Source organism: Camellia sinensis, chromosome 3 (assembly GCF_055761805.1).
Source record: "Camellia sinensis isolate YWXY chromosome 3, ASM5576180v1, whole genome shotgun sequence".
NCBI classification, from domain to species: domain Eukaryota; kingdom Viridiplantae; phylum Streptophyta; class Magnoliopsida; order Ericales; family Theaceae; genus Camellia; species Camellia sinensis.
This window is the reverse complement of record NC_138963.1, coordinates 21248184-21271291: the sequence shown is the minus strand read 5'-3', so window position 1 is coordinate 21271291 and position 23108 is coordinate 21248184. Positions and strand designations below refer to the sequence as shown.

Here is a 23108-nt window from a genome sequence, read left to right as displayed (position 1 = left end):
ATAAAATGTGAAAGAACCTGTTTGAAGAAAGTGTTATAAGACCCATATTAAATTGCATCAAGGCATAAATAAGGAATTATTTGTTGATCTCTTAGCCACTGACATTTTAGACATTTAACCATCTTTCTCTTAGTAAATTTGAACCATTCATTTTAATTTATTCAAAATCTAATTATACCTTTTAACAAATCTGAACCACTCATTTTAAGATATCTATGCCTTACCACACTCAATCCATCCTCCATCTTCTTTCTTTAGTCCCCCACGAATTTTGTTGTTCGTTACTTTTAAAAAACAAAAAATGTTTTTTCAATTAAATTTTTACTAATTTCACAACACTATCACCACTATTCTCACCTTCACTGTCACACTACCATCACCATAGCCACTACCATCATCACTGTCGCCATCACCCCACCACTATGTCACAATCTCTACTTTCACCTTCATTCCATCACTACCACCACCAAATATAAAATATATATATTTTTAATTTTTTTTATAAAAAATATTTTTCATTAAAAAATATTTTCTATCTAAATAAATGAAGCATAACATTGGGAAACAAGATGATTTCAGTTAAATCTGTTCATAACTAAGAAAAATTCTTTTATTTTAAAAAAAAAATATTTAGTAAGACTTTGTATCCACTTTTTGTGTTTCCAGCAAATAAATCTTTGTACCCATCCTTTATAACCAATCACGACTCATGTTTGTTTCGATTCTCTACAATTTCCTTATTTTTAAATACATTCATATATATATATATATATATATGTTGTATAAACTGTGTGATAACATAAAATAAATAAATTCATACTCGTTAATTAAAATTTCAAAACAAGCAAACCATTCTGAAAACTACAATACATAACAAAATAAAATAACATAGAAAAGCAAACCGAAACCTGTACTAGACAGTGTCCTTAATTTTTTTAAATAAATTTAAAAAATTCTAGATATGCATAAAATTTGACAAGAATAATGTGACAATGTTAATTAATGTGTATTTTATTTTATTGTTGAGCCAAATAAAATAAAATAAGATTAAATGCATATTTAGCTTTGGTTGTGAATCTTAAAAAAAAAAAAAAAAAAAAAATTGGTTGTGAATCTTAAAAATTAAAAAAAATGGTTGTGAACCTTAAAAATAAAAATAATAATAAAAAAAAGATTTGATGTATATTTAGTTTTGATTGTGGATCTTAAAAAAAAAAAAAAAAGTTGGTTGTGAACCTGAATAAATAAATAAATAAATAAATAAAAGAAAAAAAATTGAATGTATATTTAGTTTTGGTTAAAAAAAAAAAAAAAAAACATATGTGGAAATTAGTGGGTACCCATCCCAACCCATCCCCTGTGGATATTTAAAAAATATCACTTACCCTACCCAATGGATAAGAAAAAAATGGAAAAACCCATGTATTTGGGTTGAGTCTCCATGGATACCCACAGGGTACGTTATCCATTGCCATCCCTACCTGCAAGTAGTCTATGGAATTAGTCTTTTAAAATTAGTTTAGGTTACGTGTAAGTTAATCCAAACATCCGATTATTCAAAAAAAAAAAAAAATCACTATGACATGTATGGTAGCTCTTAATTTGAATTATATATGTGACACAGAACAACCAAATTAGGCAATTAATGTAAATTGTAGAGCATCAAGATAATTAATATACAAATAATTGAGGTTGCTATGGTCTCTTTATACGATTTATTTGAAAATTAAACATATATATCTTGATAATTAATTAAACAACATACTACTATCCATCCATCCAGATTCAATGGCCTCATAATCCGGCCTCTTTTCGGGACAAGCACATAAATAAGTTGTTTAACTTATTTTAGTCACATAATTTTTCTATTTTTTTTTCGTATTTTTATAATAAATAAAAAAATTAATTTACAAGTCATATTTAAAACAATTCTCTCTATATAAGGATATTTTTCAAAACAACTTGGATTGGGAGATAGTGTAATCGTCATCTAATTCAATAACAGAAAGTTTTCCTTTCAATATAATTAATCTTCTAATGGGGACTTTTTATTTGATTGATTAAAAGGCACATTAATTAGTTTTTTTCCTTTTTTTTTTTTTTTTTTGAATGTTAAATGTTTATTACTTTTTGTTAAATTTAAATAATTAATAGACCACTTGTAGGTACTTAAGTAATTAGAGTTAAACTTAGAACATCTCCAACGGTGAACCAAAATTTTTATCAAATTTGAGTAAAAAAAAGTCAATTTTCTCAATCTTATATAGTTTGCTCCAATCGTGCATCAAAAAGAAAGGGTCGACCGGTAAGGCTAATTTTTTTTTTTTTTACCTGTTTGAACCTTTTTGACCGGTTTGAACCTACCTATTTGAAAGGGAACAGGTCGACCGGTGGGTCAACCGGCCGGAAATCTGGTTGGTTGACCGGTTAGCTCACCCCAACGGTCAAGCACAGTGAAATATTGATATACAGAGCTTGTCCTCAGTTTGATGAAATGTTTGTTTCATTCTCATTTTGATATCAAATTGGTGAAACCATTGGAGCTTGAAAAAGTCACTTTTTCATCAAATTTCAAATCTGGTGCATGGTTTGATGCACTGTTGGAGATGGTTTTAAGAGTTTTTTTTTTATAATAATTTTATAGGAAAATTAGTAAAACATCCCTCTCCAACTTTGACTAGTAGGAGAAGTTCAATATATTTTTTTATTAGCTAAGGTCCCTTGATAAAATTTATCTGTGATCATATTAGAGAATTTTCAAATTTTTTCTATAAAATCAATGAAATTTTTGAAATTTCTCTATGAAATTAGAGCAATTTCTCTATGTCAAATTTTCTCAGTAAAAATGTAGAGGGACCACAACTACTATAAAATATTGTATGTCATTTATCTTATAAAATTTTATTATCAAAGACCTTTAAAAAAATTCTTATAATTTAATATATATCATATAAAATCATTATATGATAATTATACTTTTATAACACAATAAAACTAAAATTATCAAAATCAACAAATAATTCAACTAAATTTATTATATATAAGTATTCAAGTAGCACTTTCATAGAACGCTAAGGTTAAGATTATTAAAATAAATAATTTAAATTTAAGTTTATTTTAAATTTAAATTAATATTATTCTTTTGTAACACATATCATAATATAAAATATCATTACATTAATTAAAGTTAATTCCGTTGTGATTTTATGTCAGATATTTTAGAAGTGATTTACATACATGTGTAGTGTGTAATTTGATATTGATTTATTAAAATAATAGAATTTAATATTTTCTTTTGTTAAGTCTTTAGAAGATAAATTGACAAATGTCAAATGATTAATTGTATGAAATATTATTTTGAAGAATAATGATTTATCGAATGATTGTGTGTATTTAAGGCACCTATTAATGTTCTTGAATAATTTTTAAATAAAAATTTTAAATTTATAGTATTATTGATAATGCACCTTCATGAGCTCTACCATAAAAGATATACAAAAATAATTTGATTGGAATAAAAAATTTGTGGTTATTATGATGTGTCACATGATTCATCAGAACCATTTGAGAATTGAAATTATTAAAGTTATAAAGATTTTGTGCCTGATACCTTTTGAGGACAATGTTTATGATTTGAATTTATAATTTTTTATACATTAATGTGAATAACTCTTATGATCTTAAATCTTACTTTTAAGGCAACCCACTTTAAGTATTTTTTCATGTAATAAAATACTCAAATATTATCATATAAAAGTATTATAATAAATCATAATCAAACACTACTTGAAGTATAATTAAAGACCCGATGCACCACTTTAGACATAACAAAAAATAAAAGAAATTAGAAAAAAAAACCTTAATAACCAAAATAATACACCATAAGTTATAACCAAGTCATAATTAGTATATTATAGAATTTTTCATTATTTATTTATTTTTTTTAGAAAAAATATTTTGATACAAGTGAAATTCATGATTTTTGATAAATTTGATTAATACAAATGAGGATTTGATTTCAAGTTGAAAATACATCTTTCTTTTTTAGACTTTGAATGAAATTATTTTTGTGAGCTAAGGATCACACAAACAGTAATGCAAATTTTCATCAACTATTAACAAATTTGTTTATATTTAGTTTTCAATTGTTAAAATTTACTACATATAAAGTATTAAGATTTAAAATCAAATTTTTATTTTAAAAATAAATTTATGTGTATAGCACGGATCACCTACTAGTCTATAAGTAAAGCTATGTCTCTAAAATGTTGCTAATTGTCTATTCTAATATGCTAAAATCCTTCCAAGTGTCTTTAATCTTTAAAATATTAAAGAATTAATTATTTTTCTTAGACTTTTTCTTTTCCTCTTTACTTCTCTTTTCCCTTTCACTGTTTATTTTTCATTGTGTCTCTATTTATTCATCCACAAATATATTAATTTACATTTATATTTTTTAAGTGTTCATAAAAAAATCTCTCATTTTTTGTATTTTTTCTGTTCGGTGTATACTTTGGTCAATAGAGAATTTATATTTTGTGATATTATTCACGATGCAACAAATCCTAAGATATGAATTTTCTTCTCTATTGAATTGAATTTTTTTTTTTAAAAAAAAAAAAATAGAGATAGAGTTCTCATAAAGAGGTGTCATGTCTTAATTTTAACTTCTTCATTTTTTTTATTGTTGTGTGTATATACGAAACACTTGGTTTTGTGTCACAAGCTGGTCGCTTGTCATCATCCCGAAAAGTCGGTTTTATAAGTGGTACAACATACCCCCTTGTATTATACCCAAGGACCAATGCAAAGGATGTGATAGGGATCTACCCTGTCTGCCTTACTGCTCACAAATTAATGTGCTTGTAAGATACTTAATGTAGAACTCGCACCCCCCAATAAGTTGGTACGTGACACTTTGTCATTATGTTATGTAGTTGTTCCAAATCGAACCACATAATTTTATGTAGAACTAATGTTTATATAATTGTTTTATTTATTATGCTACCAGACTTTCACAGTGAAGAGCGAGTTATTTGTGTTCAACATGAAAATTATGTATATATATATTCTTTTTTTATTCTTTTTTTTATAGTTGTTTTTACCTATCATATATATATAATATTAAAAGTAGTGAGGTGGCATATTATAAGGGTTTATTTTTTTTTAAGAGAACTACATCAGCATGTAATTTTTTAATTACATATGGAATTTTACACAAACTCAAACCTAATTTAAATTATATTAACTTTACATATTTATATGGACTCTATTTGACAAATATTTTTTTTCCTTATATTTTTCATAGTGAATTGAGATATTTACAAATCCAATTTAAGATTTTTTTTTAATGCTAAATTGCCTCCTTTTTTTCGTGCATTATTCTATACGCAATACCAATTTTATATTATTTTATATTATGAATTTGCTGTTTCAATTTTAAACTAATTCTATATATGAAATTATATTTCATTTTCTATGTTATTTAATATAATCACAACACACATGAGGAAAACCAACACAATATGATACTTTCGAAGAATTTCTAAAGTTTAGATTTATTGCTTAAGTTACTTTTTCAATTATTGAACTGTAAGTTCTTTTATGTTTTGATATCATATTACATATGATTAATCACTTTGCACATTGAGACGTATCTATTGTTTGAATATTTTCATTATTTTTTTTTTTTTTGGATTTAGATGTTGTTATGTGATTCTTTCTTGATTAGCCATTATTGAATTTCTTTTATATAATTAATATTTTAATTTAATTACATTATATAAAATCATATGATAATCCAACTACAACATATTTATATTTAATTTTTTTAATGAATTTTATATAATTTCTAGTTCTACATATTTTTATTTTCCAAATGAATATAAAAGAAAATTAAATAGTTAGAATTACTTTTAATTTTATGTTACTATAGTATTATTTTTAATATCAAAATGAGTATTTATTTTACTATTTTATAATTTAATATATATCATACAAAATTATTATATGATAATTACACTTTTATAATATGATAGAACTAAAATTATCAAAATACACAAATAATTTAACAAAAATTAATATATATAAATATTCAAGTAACAATTTTATAGAACGATAACGCCAATATTATCTAAATAAATAATTAAAATCATACATTAATTTAAAATTAAAATTAAAATTATTTTTTTATAACACACATTGTACCATCAAATATTTTTTGAAAAAAATAACAACAATTTTATAGAACAATAGAGCCAATATTATCAAAATAAATAATGAAAATAATACATTAATTTTAAATTAAAATTAAAATTATTTTTTTATAACACACATTGTATCATCAAATATTTTTTGAAAAAAAAATAATACTTGCATTACACGAGTCAACTGGTAGTTAACTATTATGTATCACTTTACTCCTCAACTACAAATTGTAACACCTAAACCCCGTCATTTACTAAATTTTTTCGGGGAACTTACCAATAAGTCTCATATACAAAGTTCAAGACCTATTTAATCCTCAAACAAAACAGTTACACCAATTAGTTCTATATATTTTTAATTGTTACCAAAAATTTTTTTATTTTTTTTTTAATTTACAGACACTGTTACATTCTACTACCGTCGAACTTCCGTCGGAATGTTCAACATCACCGGGAAGTCGCCGGAGTATCGTCGGAATGTTTAGAACGTTCATTGGACGTTAAGAATATTATTGGAGACTCACCAGAATGTCTAGAATATTGCCGATAAAAAAAAGAATAAATGAAGAAATTAGAGAGAAAAAAACATAACAAAATGTACTAAATATTGATAAACAAAAGAAAAAAAAATAGAACGACAAAAACAACAACAATGAGAAAAACATATGCTATTTTTCAATTTTTGTAAAGTTTAAGCAAATAATCTCCAATATTGATCAAACTGAAAAGTAAGTTTTGAAATTGTAAAATGTTACAGTTTCAAAGCAAAAATCTATTAAGCATTTATCCTTATTAATCAAACTGAAAAACATGTTATAAAACTGTAAAATTTTATAGTTCTAAAGAATGTTATGAAACTGTAAAATTTTACAATTTTATACCATGATTCATTATAGCACCAAAAAAATTTGAAACTACAAAATTTTACAGTTTTAAACTATGATTCATTCCAACACCAAAAAAATTTGAAACTGTAAAATTTTATAGTTTTAAACTATGATTCATTCCAACACCAAAAAAATTTGAAACTACAAAATTTTACAGTTTTAAACTATGATTCATTCCAACACAAAAAAAATTTGAAACTGCAAAATTTTACAGTTTTCACTGCCTGTAAATAAAACTCGAAAACAACTTGTTCAAAATTTGAAATTTTTTTCCATTAGAACAGAAAAAAGAAGTGTATAGCAGAGAAAATGTAGAAAAAAATAAGAGATCGAAGGAAAAAGGCGGATATAGAGAGAGGATTATACTCCGACAACTATTTTTTGTTTAGATCTAGCCAAATTTGATGTAGATCTGCTCAGATCTGATAGATTTACTTATCTTCTTCATTGGAAACCTATCTTCTTTACCGTCGGTGAGGGTGAAGTAAGGAGTCGTACGGTCGGTGGTTGTCGGTGAATCTCAATCGATGGTAGTCGTCGGTTGCCAATGAGAATATATCGGAAAAAGAAAGAGAAAAAGTAAGATATGATTACGTCAATGATCGCCGGAAATCACAAAGAGCAAAAGAGACAGAGAAGAAGAGAGACAGAGAAGAAGAATAATGTTATAGGACTTTTGGATATAAACAAAAGGTTATGGGACTTAATAGACTACATGTTTTTAAAAAAAGACTTCTTGGTAATTTTCTCATTTTTTTCAATGTAGACATTTATGATGAAAATATCTTTTTATGAATAAGATAAATTACACTTTACTTCTTTAAACTATCATCGTCGCTTTATTCCCTCAACGAAAAAATAATATATTTTCTCACAATTTAATTTATATTTGATTTACATTTACCTTTCTAAATGTTTATTTAAATTTATTTCATATAATCTAAAAATGTTTCATCAAAAAAAAAAAAAACATATATAATCAAAAAAATGTAACACAAAATCAACCGGTCAAACCTATTTCCGCAATACCAACGGTTCAGATCTAACAACTCCCCCTCCACGTGTACGCTATAGATTAGACCCCACGAGTTGTCATCGTGCAGGGCACCACCTTATATTTTTCGTCCTATAAAAACCCCAAAAAACCAAATCCAATCTCGATCTCCCCCATCTGTAGATCTCGCCGTTGTCCGTACAATCGCCGGTGTATTCTCGCCGGAAAGTTGTCACCGGATATTGAAGTCTCTCTCTCTTCTCCAAAGGTGTCTATATATGTATATATATGTGTGTGTGTAAAGCATAGATCTTTGTTATCGTTTTGTTGCAATTAGGGTTTTTTTCACTGTCTAGTGTTTTTAAAATTAGGGTTATGGTCCTTCATTGCGGTGTTTGGTTGCCGAGAAAACGAGGAAATAGTTTTCAGCAAATGAATAAGTCAGTTCAGCTCAATAAGTTAGCTGCAGTTGAATGAAGCTCGAGTTAATGAGTGAAATTTTTTATTTGTAATTGTATTTGAATTCCTGAATGATGAACACAAAATTGTGTTTTTTTTTCTCAGAAACCAAACAAGGGAAATTTTTAAATAGTGAAATTTGTTTTGTTATAGTTTATATTTGATATATAGTGTTTTTTTTTTCTCTGCAGACGAAGGTTGTGGGAAAAAGCTGGGTTTTTTTTTTTTCTTTTCGTGACACTCTCTTAAGTTAGCTAAAAAGGTGGATTTGTCATTGCCAAAATCCACTGGTAAAGGTGTGAGGATTGAATTACTCAATTGATTACTTGGACGGAAAGTTTGTTGAAGCAAATCAGACATGGTAAATTTGAATTCTCTTCTGGAATTTTGGGTTTCAATGAGCTTTGTGTTTGTCTTTTGTGTCACATTGCATATAAGTGCTGATAGATTTTGCATGCGGATGTTTCTTGTGATAAATTTATAAGAAAAAAGTTTTATCATTATGCAGGGAAGTTAAAATCACAAGTGGGTGTGGCTTGCAGAACTTGACTGACAAGTTTCTGTATTCATTTGTCTTGTAGAAGTTGATTCACATTTTAGCTTGACCTATTTTATAATTTGAAAAAGTTAATATGCATTCTATTAACACTGAATTTAAGAATTTTTCCTAAATGTGATAGTCTTAAACTCTGCCGAAGTTAGTTATAGTCTTGGACTGGAAGTTCTGGAGAGTATTTGTCTAGATCTATTGCTGTTTAAGAACTCAAAGAAAGGTTGGGAACTTTGAACATTCACTAACAACTAATTCTATTTCCAGTTCTATAGCTGTTTTAAACATATCAAAATTTGGTTGTTTGCAATAATTGTTCCAAACGCTGGAATAAAAATCTTAGACTCATCGAGCACATCATTGTCATCGTCGTCATAAAGATTGGTCTCCCTTTCTTAGTAGGAGGTGTCCAGACCATCTTTTGATGTTATTAGTAAAGAGACTAATCTAGTCTTATCTTGCCTTACCCATTAGAACCTCTTTCGGTGAAGTATGAATCACTCAATTATAAAAAATTTTGTCTAGATGATGAACCTGACTCACGTACGTCTTGAATCAATGCTCCTTTTCTTTCTGTGGTAGTTGTGGATTTTTTTAGATGTAAGCCTAGGACCTTACTTATGTAGTTCCTCCCTTTCTTCTTGGGTTCTCTTATAGTGTAGCAGCTCATGATTCTCCTGTATCATCTTCGAGTGAGCCTCTAGGATCTCCCGTAAACCCCCATGATGGTGGTAAAGGGAGGATAGTAGGGGAAGCAGTGAGAGGAGATTCCTCTGTAGAGAGTCGGACGAGGGGAAACCTTCACGTCCGTTCAGAGGGCAGGGATACCCCAACCCCACTATTATTATGCATTTGCAATGGTTACTTGGTTTAACTCTGTTTGTGCAATAGCTTCCATTTTTACCACTAGGCTCAAAACAAAAGTAGATTTGGCCATTTTTAATTGTTGTAAATGCAGAAAGGTTGATATCTGATACTGAAAAGTAATTTTCGGATGCTAAAGTCTTTTATAGTTCGTTTGGGAAGTGGGTTGGCTTTTTGGCTTTTTGGATATTTTAGCCTGGGGCTAAAAAGCCTGGTTTGGGAAGGGTTTTAGGTTTTTTTTGGCTTTTTTGTGAGAGAAAGAATGTAATGATTATGGGTTGGATGTGATATTTTTGTCTTATTGGGCTTAAAAGTCTATTTTTGTTTTTTGTGGCTAAAATAGCCAAAAAAATCCCAACTTTTGCTTCCCAAACGAAGCCTTAGGATTTTTCTTTTGAAATTTTGGCTTTAAAACTCGTAATGAAAACTTGTAGGGTGAGAGCAGCAAAGGTAGTTGTAGTGTTGGATGTTTTAAAGCTCTGGGGATAATTATGTCAACACTGTTTGATTTTTGGATGTTCTGGATAATAAGCATCCATCTATTGCTAGTTGAGAACTCAAAGAATGTTTGGCGTTTGATGTTTTTTGCTAATGGTAACCTATTGCAGTTAATTTAAGCATATTTTAAGGTCTCTGTGTTCTGGTGATTTACATTACATCCACTAAAGTTTATTTGAGTTGCGTTCAGTTTTCATATTAGAGTGTTGGAGTTTAAAGTCTATTCTCAATTTTATACTCATTAGTGTATTTTTTGTGTGTGTGTGTGTGTGTGTGTGTGTGTAAAGAAGAAAAAGACTAGGTTTTGTGGAAATTATAAAATGAGAAGGCAACAAAAGAAAAAGAAAATGTAAGACTGAATTAAATGTGTGGCCTGGGTGAGGAAGAAGAGGGATACATATAATCTTGATGGCTGCTTGTAACTGTTCAGTACTTAATAGTTAATACTTATAGAGGCCTTGAATAATCAAGGTTCTTTTTATGCTTCGATAAATAGGTGCAAGTGAGCACATCTGAGTTATTTTTTGTCATAGTCTTTCCAGAACAAGGGCTTTTGGATGGCAAAGGGTGCTGAGTGTTTAACTGATGATGAGATGGCCTATGATAGCTCCTCCAGAATTGAGCCAAAGCATCCTCATCAGTGGTTTATGGATGGTACTGAGGCTGAGCTATTCCCCAACAAGAAACAGGCAGTTGAAGTTCCAAACCACAGTTCATTCTCTGGACTTCTAAATTCAAATGCTTCTCCATGGGAAAATGCTTCCAGTTTTAACTCTCCTACAGGCCAATTTACTGAACGCTTATTTGAAGCTGAAACTGCAAGGACCATCAATTTTGATGACAGGAATATTCCATCAGTTGGTACAGGCAATATCAATATGGGAAGAAAGGTCATTGAGGATCCATTTGGGAGTGATTCCTTATTTGGTTTGTCTATGTCTAATACACTTGAGGATCCTAGATCAGGTCTTAACTATAGTGGAATCAGAAAAGTGAAAGTCAGCCAGGTGAAAGACATTGATAATTTCATGTCAGTATCAATGGGACATGCCTATAACAGAGGGGATAATAGTACCATGCCAACACCTCATGCTTATGGAAAGCCTGATGATAATTCCATTTCAATGGGCCTCTCATTCAATAGAGGCAATGACAACATCATATCAATGGGTGATGCCTATAATAGGGTGGGTAACAATTTTATATCAATGGGTCAACCATATAACAAAGGGGATGACAGCACCATATCGATGGGTCAGTCTTTCTGCACGGGTGATGACAATATCACTATAATGGGTCAAACCTTCAACAAGGAGGATGATAGTAACATATCAATGGGCAATGCCTTCAAGGACAATAATAATACCATATCAATGGGTCAGTCTTTCAGCAGGGGTGACGACTCTATCCCATCTATGAGTCAAAGCTTCAACAGAGTTGAAGGTAATACTATATCTATGGGTACCTCATACAACAAGGTGGCTGACAATGCCATATCAATGGGTGGCCAAACCAACAACAAAGTTGAAAACAACACTTCATCAATGGGTCAATCTTTTGGTAAGAGAGAAAGCAATATCATATCCTTTGGAGGGTTTCAGGATGATGATGATGATATAAATTCTTCAGGAAGGCTTATATGTAGTTATGATTTGTTGATGGGTCAGTCTTCAACTCAAAGACCAGAATCAGCAAGTGAGAAAGGTTTGGTTGAATCAGATGTTGATGCCATTGTAAGTGCTGCTAAGATAACTTCCTATGCAAGAGAAACTGTTTCTAAGAAGAAGGAAGATCAGAAAGGGTCCAAAAAGGTTGCTCCAAACAATTTCCCTTCAAATGTTAGAAGTTTGCTTTCAACTGGTATGCTGGATGGAGTACCTGTGAAGTATATTACCTGGTCGCGGGAGGTATAACTTTAGTTTTACATGTGTTCATCTTTTAGATAAGCTTATCATTTGGTGACTCATGGTTCTTTTTTGCATGGTAGAAGGAGCTTCACGGTATCATAAAAGGTTCTGGTTATATGTGTGGCTGTCAGTCATGTAATTTTGCTAAGGTCAGTTGGGTATTAAGCTTAGAATTTTTAAACCTATCCTGTTCAGCTAACACCAATCAATTGGTTTGTTTAGGCAATTAATGCATATGAATTTGAGCGTCATGCTGGTTGTAAAACAAAACACCCAAACAATCACATATATTTTGAGAACGGGAAGACTATTTATGGAATAGTTCAAGAGCTCAAGAACACACCTCAAAATTTGTTGTTTGAAGTTATTCAGACAATTACTGGATCGGCCATTAACCAGAAATCTTTCCGTCTTTGGAAAGGTAATTCAAGTTATTTGGTTTAGTTACCAGTGAGTGACCATTCAATATGTTTTGATACAATGCCTTCCTGCTCACATGAACTCTTTTTTCTCTGCTTCAGAATCGTTCCTAGCTGCTACTCGTGAACTTCAGCGTATATATGGAAAGGATGAAGGGAAACAATTGTCGTAAAGTTTCCTTGTTCAAATGTAATGGTGGGAAAATCTTTTCCCTTGTGCAGATAATTATACATCTTTTTGGTAATATTTTGTTATTAATCATAGCAATGTAAGTAGTAGGAGGTCGAGCATCCTTATGGTTTAGAGATGAGGTTTTGTTGTGGAACTGGAAATCAACATTACAGGCACAGAAAAAACCTTATACTTTGGTCGCTTAATGTAAGTTTCAACTGCATCATCTTAAACATTCTGAAGGAGAAATGAAAATCAAGATAGTTGTTATTGGCTAGTTAGTTTATGTGATACTTCGTCACATGTTTGGTCCTTGTGATTAATCTTTCATAAACCATATGCAATTTTGAAGCCTTTTAAGATAGTTTATGTACTTTGTCACATGTTTGGTCCATGTAGTTAATCTTTGGTCTGTATCAGATCTTATGCAATTTGCTTGAAGCCTTTCAATATAGTTTAAGTCAATAATATCACATGCTTGGTCCATGTCTTTCTTTCCTTTTTGGGTTTTGTACTTTTGTTTTGACCTTGTGAGGAGTAATTGAGCAGAATTACCTATACTTTTAATGAAACCTGAACTGTGTTGAACTGAGTGGAGGCAATCTAAGGTTGCCACTCCTTTCAAAAGGCATATAATTTATACGGAATTGATACTGGTCCTTTCAATCTGCTTAAGGTCAGGATTCAGTCAATCTTAACTAATAATTACATTAAATTACACCAATTTTTCTCTCCCAGTTGCATTAGATTATAGCAGTCTGTTCATTTTGCATGAAAGTAATGATCTGCTGTTGGTCTTACCTGCAGAAATATAAGGGGAGAAAGATTACGGTTACTGGTTTGCCTGGGACTCACTGTCATCATTCAATTTTCTAAGTCCAGTTTGTGCTTTGCATACTTAGTTACTACCAATTTGCACATGCATTGCGTGTGCAAGACATTTTACCCGTAAAGATTATATAAAAATCAAAATTGATTTTATTGGTTATTGCGTGTTGTGGAGGTTTTTTTTTTTCTTTTTCTGTGAAACATTTATTGGGAGTCTTTTAACTGGCTGGTCCAATGAAAAGGGTAGTATGGGAGTTGATAGTGATACAAAGAGACATGGAAAACTACAAAGAATGTTTTGTTGAGCTTGTGAGAAAAGACATGTTGCTGTGACTTTATGGTAATCATTTGTGTGTGTGAGGTGGATAGAAGGAATTTTTAGCAAACTAAGTTGTCAGGATGAAGGATTGTTTTGGTCAAACTTGGCAGTTATTTATTTTTAAAGTCATCATGATGCTATAAGATAACCTGGTGATGTGCATTCTTGAACTGCTAACCCATAAATTAGTCCCGCTTATGAGGAGTTGATCAGTAATTATGGGTTTGTATCTCTTTCTGTTGCCCTGATTTGCACAATTATTATTTTTCAGGGATTTTCTAAGCTGGGCTCTTTATCCATTAACTTAAGACATTCCAGACTTAGAAATTAGAATAGTATAAGTTGAGTTTATCAACTCAACCATTTGGGCCAAGTTTGAGTGCCCATCAAAATTTTGGGCTGCTTATGGTATTTGTTTTTTTGGGTTAGTAACTTATGGTATTTGTTATCATGAACTTAGGTGCCCGAGTTAGAATATACTCCTGTCTGGATCATCCTGGAGATGACAACTTACGCACCTATTTGTTTTGTCATAAGGTGGAAGCAAACGGGCAATCCATTGAACTCTCCATTGGCATTCTGTTTTAAATAATCTGATTCGGTAGAAAATCGCTTTGGCATCTGAATGGATTTTGGTGGTGGATTGGATAAACAAAGTAAAGAAAGAACAAAGGGTTAAGGTGTCTTGCATTGTTGGAACAGGTAGATTTGCTCTTCTTTATATAGGATTTTGTGGAATCAAACACCAGAGGGTGTTTGGCATCTCATCAAACTAAAGAAGCAAAGGCTAAATATTTTTCTTGCATATCCTGTTTGTTCAAAAGAAAAGTTACAGCTCTTTACATAGAAGAACTGAATAGGTTACTTAATGGTTAATTAAGAGGTAAGTTGCCCATTAAGTTGCAAGTAGCTCATTAGTAGTAGACAAATAGCTCACCACTAGCAACTTAATGAGGAGATTACCTTAGAGCTAAGTAATTGAATTACCAAAATGCCCAAAGCGTATAAATATAACTTTTTAAAAACTCTTCAAATCCATTAAGCTCCATGGTGGAACCAGTTTTTAAAGTGGACTAAATCTTCAAAATTTTCTTTTTCTTCTTCTTTGGCCCTCATGGTCTGCATCATACTCATTTCCCTTGCCTCACTTTCAGGCACTAGTTTCGTTTACCATTAATAAACAATTTATTCAAAAGGAAGATGCTTCAGAAAATGAGGTCTACTACTGTTTTTATAGCTGTGAATTGTCTGAACTTGTTAACTTTAGAAAACACGTATGCTAGGCTGTGGTCTGGTTTCCTTTATCAGACTTTTGTACCTCTATGGTCATGGTTCCTTTGTTAGATGCATCGATGGTGATGATCTCATGACATGAAATTCCATCTCCATTGTTATCTTGATCCATCGTTTGCTTAGCTGGTGCTGTTTGGTTGTCAGTTAATGGGAATAGAGAGTCGTAATCCTTGCTTTTACCCCACACAACAAAATATAGGCCTGCAACTATAACAATTGCGCCAAGTATCCTGTAAAATTATGCCATTAGCTATCTTATTTGCTGTTTAGGGGTCTACATGTAAATTAGGTAAGTGTTTGAGAGTTACCTTCCTAGGTACATTTGTTCAGCCAGAATAAATGAGCTCATGATAGCTACAATGACCATGCTCAGTGGGCTGAAAGCCGTCACAAAAACAGGTCCTCTGTCTTTCATTATTACTCCTTGAATGTAATAAGTGAGTCCCGAGCAAACTATGCCCTGCATATATACATTTTAAAACAAAGAGATGTAGAATATTACCATTTTTGGCAAAAGCTGGTTCTCCCATGTCATGAGAACAAATCCTCTATTTTACATCCTTGTGTGTAGTAGTTTCAGAATTTTTATTTCTAGAAAGGTATAATTCATGTTGTAGTTTTGTGAAGAAACGTCAATTCATATTGAAGTGAACAGAAGCTTTGACGGGATTGCTATGAATTGGGGGCCTCTAGAAGGGAGTTGGGTTGATTTAGAGAATATGGCTACAATGAAGTTGGGGTTTAGGGAAAAACAGTCATTAATGTACTGCACATATTTGATTTTCTTATCCCTGGTTAACATTAAGAAAGAAAATTTTGTTTTCCCATTTATTCTCCTTACACTGTAAAGAGCTGTCAGGAGTTTGGTGTCCCAGCTTATAGACCAGACACTAGCATTTCCCCTCTCCATTATAAGCGCCACTATGGCCCCCTGAGCTGTTCCTAATAGGCATATCCAAGCAGTGAGGGAGAGCTCAGTGGGATATGTCTTTAGCGTGATTGCCTAGAGAAACAGAAACAAATATAATTATGATCTCAGATAAAAATTAATTGTCCATATCTAGCAGTTCATATAGCGACCAACTTACTTGCAGATTCATGAAACATGCCCAGCTGAAGCATCCAACTGTAATCATTAGGGCTCCCTTAATTGAATGTTGAAGATTTACCCCACCCTTTTGAAGTTCATTAATGCTGCTTCCTTTTTTCCTAAACAGCTGAATAATTGGGCCTTTTACTAGTGTCATGATCATGGCTCCTCCAACAGTGGTTATTGTCCCAACTATCTTAGCTTGGCTGCGAATACTCTTTATCTTTATCCTCTCCATCCTAGGACAGAAAATTTTAACAATTCCCCAGACATACAAACACCATGTCAGACATGTTTCAAGAAAACCTGTTTGTGTTTATGTGGATCATGGTTTTATGTATTGGCCGTTACATATCGAGATTTCGGACTTCCAATAGCGTTATTCGTATATCGGCTGATACTATCCGATATTGGCTGGTATATGACTGTATCACCCAAGGTTTTGAAAAACCGAACCGGACCGGCCAGTTCGACCGGTTGAACCGTTGACCGGTCAGGGTTCCGGTCCGGATGCACCCCTTGAACTGGCCAGAACTGAAAACCGGCGTATTTAGTGAGAACCGGAAAAGCTGGTGGTTGAACCGGCGAACCGGTTGACCCGGAGCCGGTTTGCCGGGTTGTCCGACTCGGATTTTTTTTTTCTTTCTTATTATATATATATATATATAATATAAAAATATAAGAAAATTTTAATTTGAAACTCTTTTTCAAGGGTCTCCTCTTGTGAGGAATCCCATTAAGAGCTTGATGAAATTATTGTGAAAGTCTTCACCTATTTATAAGAAAAAAAACTCTTTCAAAAAAATTCAAGAAATCCATGTGGGATTCAATCAAATGTATTGGAGGGAATATTGAAAATTTGACATTCCTCCAAAATTTTTGCTCTCATTTCAATCAAATTATTTGAATTAAAATCATATGGAGGGAATATTAAATATTTGATTTCATCTTCCAAAATTAAAATTAATAATACTTTAAAATATATTATTATATTTTTCAATAAAAAAAATATTAGGATAAATATTTAAGATAATTTAATATTTTTAATTTATAATTTTATTACTTATATTTTTATTTAAATATAATTTTAATATATTTATTACGTCACGGTTCAATTCCGGTTCAACTTGACGGTTGAACCGGTGACCCGTCCACCCGATTCTTTTTCCGGTTCGCTCACCGGTCCGGTTTTTAAAACATTGGTATCACCAATACCGATACACATCCCAATATCGTTATTTAAAACCATGATGTGGATGAATATGCATGTGCATGTTGGGAAAACTTATGCAACTTTCTCTTGTTGGGAAAGCTTATGCAGTTACGATGTTAGTGGTTCAGTGATGTGCATATTGATTACCCAAGAAAGCAAGCCATTAGAAAAGTTATGGCGGGAAGAATATTGGACATAGCAGTTGCGAATGTTGCTGTTGTGTATTTCATCCCCAAAAAATACAGGTTCTGATCAATGACTGGCCTGCGATGACAGATATATAGTAGCCAGTTAGGTCATTGCATGAGGGATCTGAGGAAAAAGTTGGTGTAATAATTCAGGGAAATTACTCAAGTAAGCTCAGCAGCATAATTTTGGCAAAGATTGAGAAAGTCATCTTTGGCCTTGCTTTCCTGTTGAAAATATGTTGTCAGTTTTTGTCACTTCTAACAGAATTATTGATGGTGATAAATATACTGACAATACACGTGCGCGCACGCACACACACACACACACGCTTGGAGAGAGAGAGAGAGAGAGAGAGAGAGAGAGACTTGTCCAGAATGACCGCAAATGGGGTGATGACAATAGTGGCAATGGCATGGCGGTAAACAACAAATACATAATTGCTCATCCCCTCGTTCAATGCAACCTTAGAAAGTATATCCATCCCTGCAAACCCAAATTGCAAAAAAATGACAGCAAAGAAAGGCTTTAACCTGTTGTACATTTTACCCAAAGGCTGATAGGATATTTGGTTTCTCATTGCTCACTGCCTCTTTTGAGTATTCAAAATGCTCTTGACGTGTTTTCAAATTTATAGGTGTATTGTGTTCCTTTTTCTTTAAAAAAAATCTGCTTTATATTATTATCATCCTTTAAAAAATGGGGATTCCACTGATGTATTTAAAGTCAATTATTGCTTAAAAGTCCCTGTCACCAAACATGAAGAGGATACGTCTTTGGTCACACAAACCTATGTATCTGTTCACCATATCTTTGTTTATGTGCAAGCTTCTAGACCCTAATAAAGAAATTCCTTTATAAACTATTTATTTCATTAATTTCCAGTGGGATTGTTGTTGTATATTCATGAGATTGATTTGATTCCATAATTAGAGATTTGCAAGTATTAAGTACTTATTGGACCCCGTCTTAAATTTGCAGGATTGCGTGAGTAAAGTACATCAGTTTTGCCTACAAATGCAAATGCAGCACACAGGTCCTGTGGCTTTGAGCAAAATACATTTCTGTGTGAGCCCACCACTGTCAGTAAGTTTTGTTGAGAAAAGAAATGTAATCTTTTTTGTTTTTTATGTTTTTTTTTTTTGGCTGTAAATTAGAAGACGTGTTTGCGTAATCTTCACACCTATACCATAATTGAAGGTGACGTATGTTACATTTGATTAACAGAAAATTCCCACTTCCGTAACACTTTCCCAATATGCTTTGGTATTTTTATTTTGAGGCCTAGAGACCATGGTCAAGAACACTAGGCACTGCAATCCCACTAATTGACACTTTACCCTTTGCTTTTTCATTATTTGTTGTCTTTTGCTTTTGGGCTCGTCCCACGTCCAATTTGAAACTCCATTACATCTACCTTTTATAATATGGTCTCTGTGATGACCCCATTTAAGCAAAAAAGGGTTTGTCCACTACCCCTTGACTAGCCTATGCTGCTAGGAATCTCTGTTTTCTGGATAGGATTTCCAGTCACTGAGACTCAGTATGGTCTTGATTCTCGATGGCGAGAGTGTGTTCACATGTATGTGTGTGTATGTGGGTACTTGTGTATTTGAACATGATGGTTTAAACTAAAACTCTCTTTGATGACGGTAATAAGGGATTTAGATTATTAGCTGGACATGGCAGATGAAACTAACAAAATCATGAAACTAACAAAATCGATGATGGAGTTCAGATATTTCACATGTATTGGTCGAGGGTTATTCCCTTGAAACTCCAACAAAAGAATATGGGGCTTATTCAGCTCATCTTTTGTAAGTGTAATCCAATGTGGTGAAAGTTGTCGTAGATATGGCGATACAGAAATACAGCTTTGGCAGGCATTTATCTTTTGTGTTTTTTTTTTTTGGATTGGGTAAGTGGCAGACATTTATTGCATAGGTAATCTTGATAGGACAACCTGAGGATCTGAATTTGGATTTAGCCAGGCACGGGAAGGGAAGCCATGACTACTGTCGTTTTTGTGCTCTGCTCGTAAGTAGGCTCTTCTGCTTTTGGTGGTTTAATGTGAGCCGTCTAATATGCTTTCATTGATTCTCACTTAATTTTAGTGTCAAGTTTAATGATGTTTTTAATAGTCAGCTCGTGTATGTTTTTAGATCTGTGTGTGTGTGTGTGTGTGTGTGTGTTGTGGTTATTTGATGATAATAATGCTCTATTACATCACAATTAGGGCTTCAAATGAACAAGGTTGTTTGTGAGCAGGTTCGAGCTCGGCTCGGTAAGAGTTCAATCGAACTCGGTTCGTTAAATTTTTTGTGTTCGAGCTTGAGTTGGAAAGCATTAAATTTTTAATAAACAAGTCCAAACATTCTAAAGTTCAGCTCTTAAGTTCGGCTTGTTAGTTGGCTCGTTTAATATTTATTATTTATATATTAAATAATGTAAAAATATGTATAAAAAGTAAGATAAATATATTATTTATATACTTAAAAAAAATATAAATGTAAATAATAGTTAACTATAGATAGTGCATTTATATAATAGTGGTGGTAGATATTATTATTTTGATAAAATATTGATTGTTTTTTAGAATGTTTATATAAATTGTATATATAATTATATAATTAAAGTTTTAATTGTAACTTTAATCTCATACGCAAGTATGAATTTATAAATTTTTTGACTCGTTAAGACTCGTGAATAAATTCGAGCACGAGTCAAATCTAAGGCAACTCGGTTCGAGTTCGGTTTGTTAAATTTTTATTGAGTTAGAGTTTGTTTTCAAGTTTGAGTTCGAGTTCGTTAAAATCTTAATAAACAAGTCTAAATATGTTAAAATTTGATTCGGTTCGATTCGTTTGCAAGCCTAATCACAATGGCTTGAAGCTGCAACCGGGTGGGGAGGAAGAACTAATTTTAAAACCCCATTCCTGGAATGCACTGTTCAAGTTTGTTTGGTGTCTCATCATTACGTTCTCAAAACACCAACTCAGCATGCAGGGTCTTGAATCCACCGTTGAAGCTACACATAGCAGGTTAGTTCACCGCCTAATGACATTCCCGGATTACCAATTCAGCAAGTTAACATGATATTTTTGGATTAATAATAACAATGGCGATAGTTTCATCGCGAGGATTACCAATTCAGCAAGTTAACATGATATTTTTGGATTAATAATCACGATGGCTATAGTTTCATCGCGATAGTTACCCGACGAAAGGATATAACTTGAGTCACTTTTAATCAGTTGGGTGGAGATAAGATTAGTCCCTTACATGACTTTTTGTGGGCCTAATGGCCTAGTGGTACTACTTGACGTGCGACTGTAGTATTTTGACTCAATACAAAGGACCTTTTGTTTTTAGAATTAACTTGGATAGAATTATTAGTAAGGGGATTGAGAAAAATTATTTTTGTTTGTAATATATTTCAATGAGGGGATTAATTATATGAAATGTCATAAATATCCTTTGGTATTTTTGATATATTTTAATATAATACTAAAAAAAACGTGTACACATACAAACACACAATATGGGCAAAATAGATTTTTTAAAACTAATTCCCTTGAAGGTCTTTGTCAATTCCTTTTCCTATTTTGTAAACAGACGCCATTGTAATGGATCCCAACATCTATCACAATCTAATCCCCTTCTCTATCAGTCAAAATAAATAGGCCTAAAGTCTCTTTCTTCTTCTTCTTTTTTTTTTAATATATTCTCAATTATGGAATTATATTTTAAGATTTTCATGGTTAACGATTAGGGATGTGCACGAATAAGTGGATTCACGATGAGTTCAAATCATTAAAATATTTAACTAATTTGTGAATTTTGAGAATATGTGGATTCACGATGAGGTAAAGATATATAAATTAAATTTGGTTTATATTTTTATTTAAAATGAATTCAAAGTAATCAACACAGATGCCTAATAATGTGAATGCATTATTAAGAGGACATATGATCACCCTTTTCATGATTGTCTGACTAGATTTTCATAAAAAAAAAATGAACAGGTGCCAACTACAAGTCAATTATGAATGCTATTTTATTGTAATTTTGACCCAATAATATTTAAATCTTAAATTTATGAAAGAAAAATAAAACGTTAATAAAATAAAATAAAATAAACAAAAATTTCAATTTCATGAAATCTCCTTTAAGCCCTTCTATCTCCTTCATCGTAACTCCATTTTGCTTCATTTTTATGTCGTTGGATTCAACTCATGGTCTAATTTTCGTATCACATCTCACACGTCTCGTTCCTCCTCTTTTTGCATGCTATCGGAGCTCAGAAAGTTGATAAAAATAAAATAAAATAAAATAAAAAGAGACTTTTCTTCTCATTTCGACTTTTCTTCGAGCCATCTTTCGGACTTCATATCTTTCACAATTCTTAACGGTTCTACTTTATTCTTTCACTATTCTCTTCACCTCACTTTCTACTTCGCCCTACACTACCTCACTTTCTCACTTCTTTATGTAATGGGTGGTTTTGGTATGCTGAAAGTTGTCCAAAAACTAATTTCGAAAATTTCAAAACATTCATGTTTTGTTTATTTTTTCTCCTTCTTTCTCATTCTTCTTCTTCTTCACTTATAACATTATGTGGAACATAGTTCTAGGTGGTAATGGAGCTGGTAATGGTGGTGGTGGCGGTCTGGCGATGGCGGTGGGTTTGGTGTTGTAAGGTGGCGGTGATGGTAATGCTCATGGTGGTAGTAACGGAACTTGGTTGTGAAAAAGGTGGGTTTGGTGTTGTAAGGTGGTGGTGATGGTAATGATCATGGTGGCAGTAATGAAGTTCGGTGGCAGTGAAGTTGGTGGTTCAGGTGGTGATGTTGGTGAAGTTGGTGGTTCAGGTGGTGATGTTGGTGAAGTTGATGAAGGTGATGAAATTAATGAAGAGATATATATCATCTTTCTATATATATACATACATATCAATAATCTATCTCCATAACAACCTTGTTGAAATTGAATAGCTCCATGATTTCCTTCTTCTTCTCTTCTTTCCCAAAATTCTTCATCATTATCATGATCCAAGAAGACCCATCATCATCATGTAGCCTCTTCCGATTACGAACCAAGACAGATACAGTAGAAAACAAGTTGATCGATTGATCACTTTCAAACCTATTTTCATTTTGTCTTGATTTCTTCACCTTTCCCTCATACTCCTCTGCAACCAACATAGCAATATCCGCCATCTCT

At 31.9% G+C, this 23108-nt stretch overlaps 2 protein-coding genes across 15 annotated transcripts; one reads left to right on the top strand and one right to left on the bottom strand.

The window, feature by feature from the left end:
* Nucleotides 1–8231: 8231 nt before the first annotated feature.
* Nucleotides 8232–19144, top strand: LOC114310193 (uncharacterized). 14 transcript variants are annotated; one of them, XR_014363542.1, is made up of 8 exons: nt 8232–8355; nt 8738–8907; nt 11001–12365; nt 12446–12514; nt 12588–12786; nt 12887–12980; nt 14641–14805; nt 18867–19144. XR_014363542.1 is itself a non-coding variant. In XM_082919240.1 (7 exons), exons 2-6 carry the CDS (start codon nt 8905–8907, stop codon nt 12955–12957), a joined length of 1704 nt encoding a protein of 567 aa, XP_082775366.1. In that variant the 5' UTR covers nt 8232–8355; nt 8738–8904; the 3' UTR covers nt 12958–12980; nt 18867–19144. The 14 variants fall into 14 exon arrangements, 11 of the variants coding, with proteins under 11 accessions (XP_082775366.1, XP_082775363.1, XP_082775361.1 ...); XR_014363541.1 differs by having other exon boundaries at nt 10992–12365; nt 12449–12514; XR_003646036.2 differs by having other exon boundaries at nt 10992–12365.
* Nucleotides 15115–18514, bottom strand: LOC114310195 (WAT1-related protein At2g37460). The gene is made up of 7 exons (XM_028256142.2): nt 18254–18514; nt 18050–18112; nt 17847–17963; nt 16485–16725; nt 16238–16399; nt 15705–15856; nt 15115–15626 (listed from the first exon to the last, which is right to left on the bottom strand). Exons 1-7 carry the CDS (start codon nt 18463–18465, stop codon nt 15383–15385), a joined length of 1191 nt encoding a protein of 396 aa, XP_028111943.1. The 5' UTR covers nt 18466–18514; the 3' UTR covers nt 15115–15382.
* Nucleotides 19145–23108: the final 3964 nt, after the last annotated feature.

Coding starts and splice junctions, on each gene's coding strand:
- LOC114310193 (XM_028256137.2), top strand. Junction 12,515..12,587: donor AGTCATGTAATTTTGCTAAG/GTCAGTTGGGTA, acceptor TGGTTTGTTTAG/GCAATTAATGCATATGAATT. Junction 12,787..12,886: donor ATCTTTCCGTCTTTGGAAAG/GTAATTCAAGTT, acceptor TCTCTGCTTCAG/AATCGTTCCTAGCTGCTACT.
- LOC114310195 (XM_028256142.2), bottom strand. CDS start 18,465: ATGAGAAACCAAATATCCTATCAGCCTTTGGGTAAAATGTACAACAGG. Junction 17,964..18,049: donor ATGCTGCTGAGCTTACTTGA/GTAATTTCCCTG, acceptor CTGTCATCGCAG/GCCAGTCATTGATCAGAACC. Junction 16,726..17,846: donor CTAATGGCTTGCTTTCTTGG/GTAATCAATATG, acceptor TTTCTGTCCTAG/GATGGAGAGGATAAAGATAA.